At 43.0% G+C, this 13,483-nt stretch overlaps 1 protein-coding gene across 1 annotated transcript; it reads right to left on the reverse strand.

The window, feature by feature from the left end:
• Positions 1-413: 413 nt before the first annotated feature.
• LOC129071635 (60S ribosomal protein L32-like) lies at positions 414-857 on the reverse strand. The gene has a single exon (XM_054574922.1). The coding sequence runs from the start codon at positions 855-857 to the stop codon at positions 414-416; it is 444 nt and encodes a 147-aa protein (XP_054430897.1).
• Between the last annotated feature and the right edge of the window lie 12,626 nt (positions 858-13,483).

Below are 13,483 nucleotides of genomic sequence, written 5' to 3' on the forward strand. Positions count from 1 at the left end.
TTATAATAGAACCATGAAGATTCATTGTATCATTTTTTTTTCTTCCTGAAGTCACTGAATCCATTTTGCACTCAGGGGAGAGGATTTCTTGAGGATGTTCCCACTAAGCAGCAGGGATTACAGGGAGCAACTGCAAGGACCCATGGGAGGCCCCAAAAGCTTTCCAATTTCCCGTAATCATAGACTGGTGAGAATGCAGGCCCAGGTAGGAACTCTGGCCTGTGCTTTCCAAGTGGGGTCCTGGCTGAACTCTGGCTTTCTCAGGGGCTAAAAACAACTGTGTTGCTGTAACTGGGTACGAACATGGAAGAGAGCAGGCACACCTGCCAACACCAAACCCAGTGTTACAGCCACTGGAAACATATTTATGCTGAGCTCAAGACTATACAGTTCTTTTTTGGGGGGGCAGAATTTTATGGTTTTATTAACACAAATACAATGTGTACACAAGTTATTTCCTTTTCTTCGCTGTGCAGCCTGGCATTGGGATTGCTGGGCTGCTCTTTCCCCATGGCTTTATGGTTCTTTGAGGAGACATTGTGAGCAATCTCAACACAGTAAGATTTATTGCACATCAGCAGCACTTCTGGCTCCTTGACATTGTGAACCAGGAACTTTTGAAAGCCACTGGGAAGCATTTGATTTGTTTTCTTGTTGCTCCCATAACCAATGTTGGGCATCAAGATCTGGCCCTTGAATCTTTTGCGTACCCTATTGTCAATGCATCTAGTTTTCTTCCAGTTATGCTTAATTTTGAAATATCTGTCTGACTGGTGCTGGATATTAAAGACCTCATTCATATTTTTGGTCCTCTTTTCAACAATCTTGGGTTGCATGAGGGATCTGAGGGCAGCCATGGTGCCGAAAAGGAGATGCTGCCACCTCAACCAGCAGTGTCAAGGAAGAGTCAAAATTATTCTGTTCTAAGTGTTAACCTTATTAAATGCTTGGGAAACCAGCCCACAAAGAGGCAGGGACAGAACAAGGTACATGATAAGCAGACTCCAAAGGCTCCAACTGCTCCTGTAGTCTTGGCACTGTAGATCAGTAATCTGTATGTTTTGAGAAACTTTGGCTATTTACTCCCTAGGTGGGGTTTGTATATTTCTGGCATCCAGATCGTAAGTACTGACTAATGTGAGCAGGTGCACACGCACGCGTGCACGCAAACACACACCCCCCCCACACCCACACCCACACGTGATGTAAGATCTATGGGTAGAATCAGAAGAGGATTATACACTGGAGGTAAAAAGAAAAAGAAAACAGATGTTGGAAACATGACCAACATGTGGCAGCATTCCTCCGATTTTATAGGTAGTGTCTACTTAAGCTTACTGACATCTCTAGAGGGTACATGATAGAATAATGCCCATTGTGAAGACAGAACAGATAGGTTCTGAAAGACAAAATGGCTTATCCAGGATTTAGGAAAAAAAAGTTGATTCTGAATATAGGTCTATTTCAAAGTCTGAAAAATGACTGCGAGAGTCCTTTTTATAAAACTGTGGGGAAAGTTGTGTTATCACTGTATAAAGATGATCTTGCATGGGTAAGGTGACTCAGCAGGCAGCAGCCCAGAAGACTACATGGAGAGGGGTGCTTCAAGGAAATGACTCAGAGATGGGAACCCAGAAAGTGAAGTCACTTTATTGATCACTGAGACAAACAGAACTTGAAATACTTGTAACCAGGCACCCACATTCTAGTAACACCCCAGAGTCAGCTCACTTGGAAGGGATGATGGATTGTGAAGATCTTCTCTGGCTAATTACCAAATTTGTGAGGTTGTTCCTTTCAAAAGCCACACCATGAGAGCATTCCTTGATGCAACATATATTGGCTTGCTTCCTTTGTGATGTCTCTGACCATGTCATAAAATGTCTCCTGAGGTAACACCAAGCAACTTAGGTCAGGTCAGTCAAGGCTATGGTGCAATGTAAACCTTTCTGGGGCAGCCCCCATATCCTCTTCTTCATGTGTCTAAAGTGAGGTCATGAAGAGTGGGCCATTCCTGAGTGGGAACAGGTTATTGGGCAACACATAACCTGGTGGTCCTGTCTGGATCACATCTCTAAACAGAATTAGTAGAATGGAAATGGGATTGTTGAGGGCCTTCTTATCTGCACCAATGTACTTTTGAAGGCCTCAAGTTGGCAAGACTTTTTCCTTCTTTTTGGAGTTCTAAGGTGACTGCAGTGAATGTTTGTATGTGAGGGCATTGATATCTCCATCAGAGAGAGCAGGTCCTCTCTCTTATCTGGCATTGTGGGTCACTCAGCACTCATGATGCAGCCAGAAAGAAAGATCATAATGAGAACAGGCTGGTCAGAGGTTGAACATTTAGTGGATTCTTTGAGAAAATCAGTGGCGTACTGTCAGACCCATGGGGGATGATGACATATCAGGACAGTCAGGGAGAACAAAGTAAGCAAGAGAAATCAAAGCAGAATGCGGATTTTTGTTAACCCTTAGGACAAGTTCTGTGCTGGCTTAGGGGTACTTCGGGAAGACAATCGCTGCAAAGGGGCTGGGAGAAAATGTCTTTGTAGCCTTACCTCTGAACCACTTTGGAATGTCCAAATTTAGATATATTCTCAAAGTAATGATTGTGTATCTTCAACTGACCCATTGTACAGTTTGTGACATATCTTCACTTTCAAGTGTTGGGCTGGGGGCCTAAAGTATTTGCTGAACCAAGGTTGGGACTTTGCTTTCTGATGGATGAGCAGCAATGACAATACCATACAGAGTAAAGAATGTTTGTAGGTAGGGTTCTGGGGCATTAAACTTACAACCTTGTCAATTTTCCACAACAATCATAAACAGTTTTTATTATTCTGACCTGATAGTCTGTTTTAACATTAAGGATATTATTCTTATTTCCTTATTCTTATTTATTCATTGAATAAAGCTAAATCAGTGCTTACTGATTTACAGGGTAAAAGACAGTGTGGAGAATACCATAACAGTGGTAAACAGATGCCCCACCTGGACAGAATGCCTATGAAATCTCCTGCCAAACATATGCATGTCATTTTTAGAGATTTTGTGATATTTTCATGGTGTTATGATTATTAATAACCAAATCTTGAAGATGACATTGCATTATATTGTCATGTGAGTCACTAAATACATTCTACACTGAAAAAGAGAGGATTCCATGAGGATATTCACACAAGGAGGTTTGGATTAGCGAGTCTGCCCATGAGGGGACAAGGGGAATGCCCCAAGAGGTTTACACTCAGCCCAGCATCATAGACTGGTCCGAATGCACATTGCCAGTATGGACATTGGTCTCTGTTCTCAAAGTGAGGTCCTGGCTAAACAAAAGGTTTGCAAGGGACTCTGAAAAAGGCTGTGCTATTCTGTGTACAGCTATGGAGATGTCATGAGCAGCTCCCAACACTCCACCCAGCGTGAAAGACAGCAGCAACATATTTATGCTGAGCTCATAATTAGGCAGTTCTTTGTTTCATCTCTCATTGGATTCTTTTGAAACTGAGGTGCCCAGAGGAAGGGAATGTGCCCTCTACATGAGGAGCAGACTCTAGAGTTAAAGGTAATATCTGAAAAATCAAATTAAGGCTCTAACCTCTTCCATAGTTTTGGTGTTAAAAATCAGAAATTTGTATGTTAAAAATGTTTTTGTCTATTTTTCCATTGGTGGTCTTCATTTATTTTTGGGCATCCAGATCTTGAGCACCAGCAAAGGCTCACACTCACTCACAGTCTCTAGATAATGAGAAGATCTATGGATAGAATAAAAAGAGGAGCAAGCATGGCGGGTAGCAAAAGAAAGACAACAGAAGATAGTGGCACCACGTACAGGTGACAGGACTCCTCAAATTTTATGGATAGTAACCAATTACACCTGCTCATATCTCTAGGGAGTATATGGTAAAATAATCCCCATTTAAAAGACAGAAAACAGGTTTCGAAAGACATAATGCCTTAGCCAATATCCAGAAAAAGAATAATGAGTTGTGTCTGAACACAGGTCAGTTTCAATGCTGGGAAACTGGCTACAACAAACCCTCTCACTGGTCTGTGAAGAGAGGGGTGTTGGTGTCACTGCATAAAGATATGATCTTGCAGAAACAAGGTGGCAAAGCAGCCCAGAGGGCTATTTTGATAGTTGAATTCCAGGAAGTGATTTAGGAAAGGGGACCCTAGAAAGTGACATCACTTCCTTGATAACTGAGATCAACAGAACTTGGGACCTTTGAAACCAGGCACACATACTCTAGTAACGGCCCCAATAGTCTGCTCACTTGCTGAGAGCCACTCAATTGTGAAAGAGGTTTTCACGCTGATTCCTGAATTCAGGTTTTTGTTTTTGTTTTTGTTTTTTTTTTGCTTTGGAAATCATTGTTATGGGAGCCATTACCAATGCTGTCAACATTGGCTTGCATTTTCTTTGTGATGTCTCTGGTCATTTTACAAAAATTCCCTTAACATAACAATAGACAACCTAGGTATGGCCATCTCAGGCCACATTACCATTGTGAGCCCATTCAGTTGCCTTACTCTCCTCCTTACGTACTTCTGGAAGAGGGACATGAAAACTGGGCTCTCTCTGGGCAGGAATAGGTTGTTGGGCAATATGTACCTGGTGTTCCTGTCAGGATCCCATCTCAAAACAGGATTGGCAGGTTGGAATGTAGATTGCTGAGAGGCCTCTAATCTGTACCAATACACCTTCAATGCCTCAAGCAGTCAAGTTTTTTTTTCTACTGGTTTGAGCCTGAGGTGACACTGTTGTGTGTGTGCACATGTCTGTGTGTGTTGTTTGTGTGTGGATTTTCAGCATCAGAGAAGAGGGCCTGTTTCTCACCTGGAGTAGTGGGGTGGTGCAGTGATTACAACAGTGCTGGGACCCAGAGCATAGTGACAGTGGGCTGACCTGAGGCTGGAGATCCAGTGGGCTCTTCAAAGGTTCACTGGTGTACCCTAAAACCTAGAAAAAGAAAATGAGGTTTCACAACTGTTAGAAAAGCCAGATTAAGCAAGAGAAGGCTAAGCAGAATGGTGATTCTGGAAAATTCTGGGATTAGGTTTGTCCTGGCTGATGAATGCATTAGAAAAGACAATTACTATAAAGGGCCTGGTTCATGACCTCACATCTGAATAGCTCTGGAGTCTCCCAATTTCAAATATATTCTCAAACCTGTGACCTTGCCTCTCAAATTGACTTGCGCAGTATTTGACACCTCTTCTCTCTCAGGTGCTGGGCTAAAGATCTAAAATATTTGCAGAGCCAAGGTTAAGACTCTGCTTTCCGATGGATGGGCAGCGATGAAAATACGATAGAGTGAGGAATGTTTGATGGCAGAATGCCAATTCATTAAAATCATAACCTTCTCTCTCTTCCACAAAACTTATAATCATTTTTAACTAATCTGACACAGACTCTCTTTGACCATATTAAGGACCTTATTCATATTTTCAAGGGTAAAGCAGACTCAGTGTTTAGAGGGCAGGAGACACTGTGGACACAGCCATGGCCCTGCTGAACAGGTTATCTCCTCTCACTTGGAATACCTGCTGCTGAGATCTCCTGCCAAACCCATTCATGGTATTTTTCATAAATTCAGTGACATTTTCACAGTCTGATGTCATTTTATAACAGAATCTTGAAGATTATTACATTGCATTATTTTTTTTTAATGGAGTCACTAATTCCATTCTGTACTCTAGGGGAGAAGATTACTCGAGGATTACCAAAGAGTGGGGATATAGGACCACAGAAGGGGAAGGGCCCAAGGGGTTTGTGATCTGCCTAGAATCACAAACTAGTTAGAATACAGACTGAGATTGGAAGTCTGATCTGTGCTTTCAAAATGTGATCCTGGCTGAACCCTGGCTTTGTCAGGGGCTCGGAGAAAGGCTGTGCTACTCTAACCACGTACTGACATGGAGATACCACACTCACCTGCCAACACCTCACCCAGCATCACAGCCAGCAAAAACATATTTTTGCTGAGCTCAAGATAACACAGTTCTAAATTTTACCCCTGTTTGGTATTTAGGAAACCAAAGCCCGCAGAGGAGCAGGGACTGAACAGGTACGTGATAAGCAGACTCCAACAGAAGAGTGTTTTTCAACCTGCCAAACTAAAGCTCTAACCTCTCCGACAGTTTTGGCACTATAAATCAGAAATCTGTATGTTTTGAATAGAAATAAACCTCACCTATTCCTTTGTAGGTGAGATTTATTTCAGGGCATCCAGATTATAAGCACTGACACACACACACACACACACACACACACACACACACACACACACACATTGTAAGATCTATGGGTAGGATCAGAAGAGGATTATACACAGAAGGTAACAAGAGAAAGGAAACTGATGTTGGAAACACAACCTCTATGTGACAGAACTACTCCAATTTTATAGGTAGTATCTACTTAAGCCTACTGACATCTCTAGAAGGGTACATGATAGAATAATCCCCATTGGGCAGACACAGATAGGTTCTGAGATACACAGTGGCTTATCCAGAATCCAAAACAAACAAATAAACAAACAAACAAATAAATTAATAAATATTCAAAGCCTGGAAAATGTCTGCGTGAGTCCTTTTTATGGACCTGTGGAGGGAGGTTTGTTGGTGGCACTGTTTAAAAATGTGATCTTGCACCAATAAGGTAGCTGCGCAGTTAGCATTTTCAAGGACTATTTGGATACTTGAATTCAAGAAAGTAACTTAGGGAAAGTGATTTTAGGAAGTAAAATAATTTCTTTGATACCTGTGCCCAACAGAACTTGGAACCCCTGTAACCAGACACCCACATTCTAATAACAGCCCACAGCCAGCTAACTCTGCAAGACACTTGATTATGAAGGATGTTGTCTTGCTGATTCCTGAATCTGTGAGACCTCCTGCTTTGGAAAACCTGCCATGAGTGGTATCTGAGTTTGCAGACAATTGCTTGCCTGTTCTTTGTGATGTCTCTGGCCATTTTACAAAAGTCTTTTATGGTAACACTAGAAAGCCTAGGTTAGGCCAATTCGGGCAACATTGCCACTGTGGACCCTTTTTGGGGCAGACCCCATGCCCTCTTCTTTAAGTGGGACATAAAGAGGAAACTCCTTTTAGTGGCAATATGTTATTGGGTGATACATAACGTGTTGGTTCTGTTTGGATCACGTCTCAAAACAGAATTTCTCAGGTGGACAGGAGATTGCTGAAGGCCTCTTCTCTGTTCCGATGCATATTTGATGTCCTCAAGCTGTCAAGTGTGTGTATTTTTATTTTTTGGAGGCCTGAGTTTACTGTGGTGTGTGTGTGTGTGGTTTGTATATGAATTTCACCATCAGAGATAAGGGCCTGCTTATTATCTGGAGTTATGGATGACTCAGCAAATATGACAGTGACAGAACTGGGAGCATAGTGACAGCAAGCTGACCTGAATTTTGAGATCCTTTGGAATTTTCAAGGGGTTCACTTGTGTACTATGGGACCTAGGGAGTATAATGACATATGGGAACAGTCAGGAGGCCAGGGTAAGAAAGAGAAGGCAAAGCAAAATGGTGATTCTGGGAAATCCTTAGGGTCTGGTTCCTCCTGGCTGAGGGGGTGCATTGAAAAAAACGGTCACTGCAAAGGGACTGGCAGGGGACAAAGCAGCCTGGTCTTTATGACCTCACATTTGAATAGTTTTGGAATGTCCCACTTTGAAATATTTTCTCAAACCTGTAATCTTGCATATCACATAGACTCATTGAGCAGTATGTGATACCTCTTCACTCTTAGGTGCTGGGCTAGGGGTCTAAAATATTTGCAGAACCAAGGTTAGGACTCTTCTCTCAGATAGCTGAGCTGTGAAGACAATACTGTACAGAATGAAGACAGTTTGTAGGCAGGATGCCAGGTCATTAAAATCATAACCTTCTCTCTCTTCTATGACAGTCATAATCATTCGTCACTGTTCTGAACTGGATGGTCTTTGAGGCTGTCAAGAACCTTATTCACATTTTTCAGGACAATGCAGACTCAGTATTTGGAGTTTATAAGGCAGCCTGGACACCACCATGGCTGTACTAAACAGATCTTTCATTTTGGACAGACTGCTACTGAGATCTATTGCCAAACACATGTATGGTGTCTTTTAGGGTTTCAGCAACATTTTTATGGTCTTACGACTTTTTATAACCAAATCTGGAAATGACATTGTATTATTTTGCTGTCTTTTCTGAAGTCACTAAGCCAATTCTGCATTCAAAAGGAAGGGATTACATGAGAATGTTCTGACCAGAATGTGGGAGTCATGGGAAGCCAGTGAGAGAACAAGGGGAAGGCCCCCATAGGTTCATGACTTGCTCAAAATCACAGATGGTCAGGATGTAAATTTAAGTATGGCCCTTAGTCTGTGTCCTCAAAGTAGGGTCCTGGCTAAACCTGACTGTCAAATGACCTGAAAATAACTGTGCTGCTGTACCATTTATAGACATGCAGATATCCTGAATAGCTGCCATGATAGTCACATCCAGCATGATAATCCCTGAGCACACATTTATGCTGAACTCAAGACTATGCAGTTTTGAATTTCCTCCCTGTTTCCATACTTGGGAAAATGTCGGGGGCTGCTTTGAGTGGTATTGGGAACTGTAACCCTACACAAGCTGGGGCCTTGGAAAGGACCCGTAAGTCTTGGCCAGAACACTGGTAATGCCGGAAGCAGGCAAGACCCAATAATAACTCCGAGAGCCCCTGGGAGAAAATCAGACTTAGAAGTAAATTACACTCCTTGAAGCATGCTTTTTTTTCTCCCTTAAGCTCTGTTAATCTTACACCAGATAACCGCTCAAGGCTGGGAAAGAAATTTACAAAATTCCTGGACCCTGACCCAAATCCCACCAGGTGCCATAATGTTTGCTCAGTCTGGACCTGAAGCAGTTTGGTTGTTCCTGCCATTGTCATCGTTAAACATCTATTCTCTGTAAGCTTAAGTTACTGATGTAACTAGATAATCTATACATTCCTGCTACCTATCCCCTGCCTGTAACCTTCTCAATAAAACCCACTGAGCACAGGGGCTCAGGGCATTCTCTTTTAGAGAGAATCACCTTCCCCTTTCCTTGACAGACAAATGGTATCTGGAATGACTCACTATTTCATCTGTGCCTAATTGGAAGGCTCTGTAGGATGGAGTCCCCCATAGGAAAATAAGTCACACCAAGAGTCAGGGAATAAACAGTGTACATGACAATCAGACTTCAGAGGTAAGGGTGTTTTTCAGCCTGCCAAAATAAAATGCTAACCTCTCCCATTTTTTTGTTGTTGAAAGTGAAAACTTTGTATGCTTTAAAAACTCTTGCCAATTCCTTCCTAAGTAAAGTCTGTTTATTTCTGGACATCCAGATTGTGAGCACTGGCAAAAACACACACATGCACATCACTGACTGTAAAAACTATGGGTAGGATCAGAAGAGGGGCATACAAGGAAGGCAGCAAAAAACAGAGGTTGGAAACATGACTGACATGTGACAGCACTCCTCTAATTTTATAGGTAGTATCCAGTTATGCCTGCTGACTTCTCTAGGGAGAACAGGGTAGAATAATCATCACTGTGCAGACAATAGTCAAAGAGGTTTGAAGAGGTATAATGGCTTTTTCAGTATTCAAAAAAGGAGGAATAAAGGATTGATTCTTACCACAAGTCTATTTCGAAGCTAGAACACTGGCTGCACCAGAACTTTCCAAAAGGCTCTGAAAAGAGGTGTGTTACTGTCACTGTGCAAAGATATCATCTTGCAGGGATAAGGTGGCTGAGCAGTCAGCATCCTAGGGGACTTTTTAAATAGGTGGGATCTGAGGAGGTGACTGAGGAAAAAGGACCCCAGAAAACAAACTCACTTCCTTGTTAACTTAGTTCCATAGAACTTAAATCCCTGTAACCAGGCACCAACATCCTAGCAATAGCCCCACAGCCAGCTCACCTGGCAAGAGAGAACTGATTGTGCAAGATGTTGTCTTCTTGATTCCCCATCATGCGAGCCCAGTCTAAAGCTACAGACATTGGCCTTCCTTTCCTATTTCATGTCTCTGGCCACTTTACAGGAGGCTTCCTAAGGTAACACTAGTCAACCTAGGTCAGAGCAATGCAGGCCATGTTACCACTGTGCGATCTGGAGCAGACCCCATACCTCCTCTTTGTGTAGTGCAGAGAAAGGCACGAAGAGTGGGCCTTCCTGAGCAGAAACAAGTCATTTGGTGATACATGAATTTATGGTCTTGTCTGGATGACATCTCAAAATAGAATTAGCAGGGTGGAAAGAACATTGCTGAGGGGCATCTTCTCTGTGCCAATTCACATTTATTTTTTTCAAGCTGTCAAGTGTTTTTTTTCTTTGTTGGGGTTCTGAGCCCATTGTGTGCATGTGTGTGTGTGTGTGTGTGTGTGTGTTTGTGTGTGTGTGCACCTTTACAGTCAGAGAGCAGGGCCTGTTCTGTATTTTACCTGGAGTTTTGGGTGAGTCACGACCCAGCTAGAACCAAGAGCATGGTAACAGCAGCTGATTAGAGTTTGGAAATCCATTGGAATCTTCAAGAAGATCAATGGTGTATCCTAAAACCTAGAGAAGATAATGACAAATTACGACAGTCAGGGAGGCCAGAATCAGCAAAGGAAGGCAAACATAATGGTGATTCTAGGAAATCCCTGGGTCCATCTATTCTGGCTGAGAGATACACGTTTCCTATAAAGTACCTGACAGGAAACGAAGAAGCCTAGCCTTTATGACCTCATGTTGAATGGCTCCAGGGTGTCCCAACTTTGAGTATATTCTCAAACCCATAACCAACTCACTTGACAAGAAACACTCAATAGTAAAAGATGTCTTCCTGATGCCTGCATCAGTAAGTCCCTTGCATTGGGACACCACTGTAAGAGACTTTCCTGATGCTGCGTACAAGCGTGTCTCTGTGAGGTCTCTGGCCATTTTATAGTAGGTCTCCTAAGATAACACTAGGCAGCCTATGTCAAACCAATACAGCCTACATTACCACAGAGCACTATGTTTTTAAAAGATTTTAATTATTTTTAGAGGGGAAGGGAAGGAGAAAGAGGGAGAGAAACATGGATGTGAGGGAGAAACCCTGATCAGTTGCCTCTTATATATGTCCCATCCGGGACTGAACCTGCAACCCAGACGTGTGTCCTTGACCAGGAATTGAACTGACCACCTTTTGCTTTGTGGGACCACGCCCAACCAACTGAGCCACATTGGTCAGGGCTCCACTGAGCACTCTTTTGGGGCAATCCCCATACTGTCTACTTCATATGCCTCAAAGAAGGAGAGAGATTGGGTCCTTTTTGAGCAAGAACAGACTGCAGGGTGGTACATAACTTCATGGTGCTGTCTGGATTGCATCTCAAAACAGAATTCACAGGGTGGAAATAAAGTTGGTGAGGGGTGTCTTTTCTGTGCCCATACCCCTTTGATGCTCTAAAGCTGTCAAGTCTTTTAGTATTTTTCCTCCTTTTTGAAGTTCTGACCCAACTGTGTGTGTGTGTGCGCGCGCGCGCGCACGCGTGCACGCGCGTGCGTGGGTTTGCCTTCACTACCAGAGAGCAGGGACTGTCTCTTACCTGCAGTTGTGGGTCATTCAGCTATCACAACAGTGACAGGACCAAAAGCATGGTGCTAGCAGGCCGACCGCAGGTTGGCAATCCAGTGGACTGTTCAGGGGATCAGTGGTGTACTCTGGGACCCGGAGAGGATAATGGCACATCAGGACAGTCAGGGAGGCCAGGGTAAGCAAGAGAAAGCAGAACAGAATGATGACTCTAAGACGAAGTCCAATCTGGCTGAAAAAGGCAGTGGGATGGTCTATCACTATAAAGAGGCTGGCAAGGGAAAAAGCGTTCTAGTCTTTCTCACCCCACATCTGAGTGACTCCAGAGTGTCACAATTTAAATTTTTACTATGCAACCTCTGACCTTGCATTTTAAGTAGACTCATTGTGCAGTATGTGGCACCCCTTAACACTCATGTGCTGGGGTAAGGGACTAAATATTCTCATAACCAGTGTTGGGACTCTGCTCTCAGGTGAGTGTGCAAAGGTGACAATACCATACATTGCAAAGAATGAGGACAGGATGCAGGGTCACTAAAATTAGAAACTTGTCCCTCTTCTACAACATTTAGAATCAACTAGTTTCACCTGGATGCTTTTTTAGGTTATCCAGGACCTTACTCACATTCATTCCCCAGCCCCCTAAAAAAGAAGACTCTGTTTTTTAGGACAAGAGACAGCATGGACACAACTGTGGCTCTGCTGAACAGGGCATCTGCTGGGACCGGCTGCCATGGAAATCTTCTGTCAAACACATTTGCATTATCTTTCAGGATTTCTGCAACATTTTCATGGTCTTATAATGTTTTATAACCAAACCTTGAAGGTGATGTCATATTATTTTGCTGTCTTTTTTGATGTCACAAAGTCCATTCTACACTCAGGGGGACGGCATTACCAGGAGGAGGTCTTGTTCATATCGCAGGAATTAGGGGAACTAGTGAGAGGAAAAGTTGAAGGTTCCAAGGCACCAAGAGGTCTGTGCCTTGCCCAGAACCACTGACTGCCCAGATTGCACATGCAGGTACATACTCTGATCTGTGCTCTCAAAGTGGGGTGCTGGCTGAAGCCAGGCTTTATCAGGGGCTCTGGAAAAGGCTGTGCTGCTGTAACCATTTACAGTCATGGAGATGGCATGTGCCCCTGCCAACATTCACACTCATCATGATATACCTTTGAAAACATTTATGCTGAGCTCAAGATTATGCAATTTTGAATTTCAGTTCCTCATTTGTTACTTGGGAAACCAAGGCCCACAGAGCGCAGACCCTGAACAGATTATTTGGCAAGCAGACTCCAGATATAAGAATGTTTTTAGACCTGCCAAATTATGGCTCTAATCTCCCCCATTGGTTAGGCTTTGAAAATCAGAAATTCATTGTTTTAAAAAACTCTCACCACTTTCTCCCTGAGGGAGTGTGTATTTATAGGCATTGAGATCGTGAGTGCACACACACATACATACACACACACACACACACACACACATACACACATGCACGCACAAACTAGATGTAAAAACTATAGGTAAAATCAGATAAAGAGCATATAGAAGGAGGTAACAAAAAAATTCACAGAGGTTAGAAACAAAACCTACATATGACAGCACTCCTCAAATTTTATAGATAGTGTCCACTTATGGTCACATTTTAGGAAGTACATGGTAGGATAAATCTCAATGTGCAGAAAAAAGACAGCTTCTGGGAGGCACAATGGCTTCCACAGGATCCAGGAAAAAAGAGAATAGAGTTGAATCTGAAATGCAGGTGTATTTCGAAGCCAAGATGCTGGCTGCACCAGACCTTCCCTTGGGGCTGTAGGGAGAGGTGTGTTGATGTCACTGTGTAAAGTTATCTTGCAGGAAAAATATGGCTAAGCAGTCAGCAGCCCA

The sequence above is a fragment of the Pteronotus mesoamericanus genome, unplaced genomic scaffold (genome assembly GCF_021234165.1).
Source record: "Pteronotus mesoamericanus isolate MK-2021 breed Mesoamerican mustached bat unplaced genomic scaffold, CSHL_Meso_final contig_27, whole genome shotgun sequence".
NCBI lineage: Eukaryota > Metazoa > Chordata > Mammalia > Chiroptera > Mormoopidae > Pteronotus > Pteronotus mesoamericanus.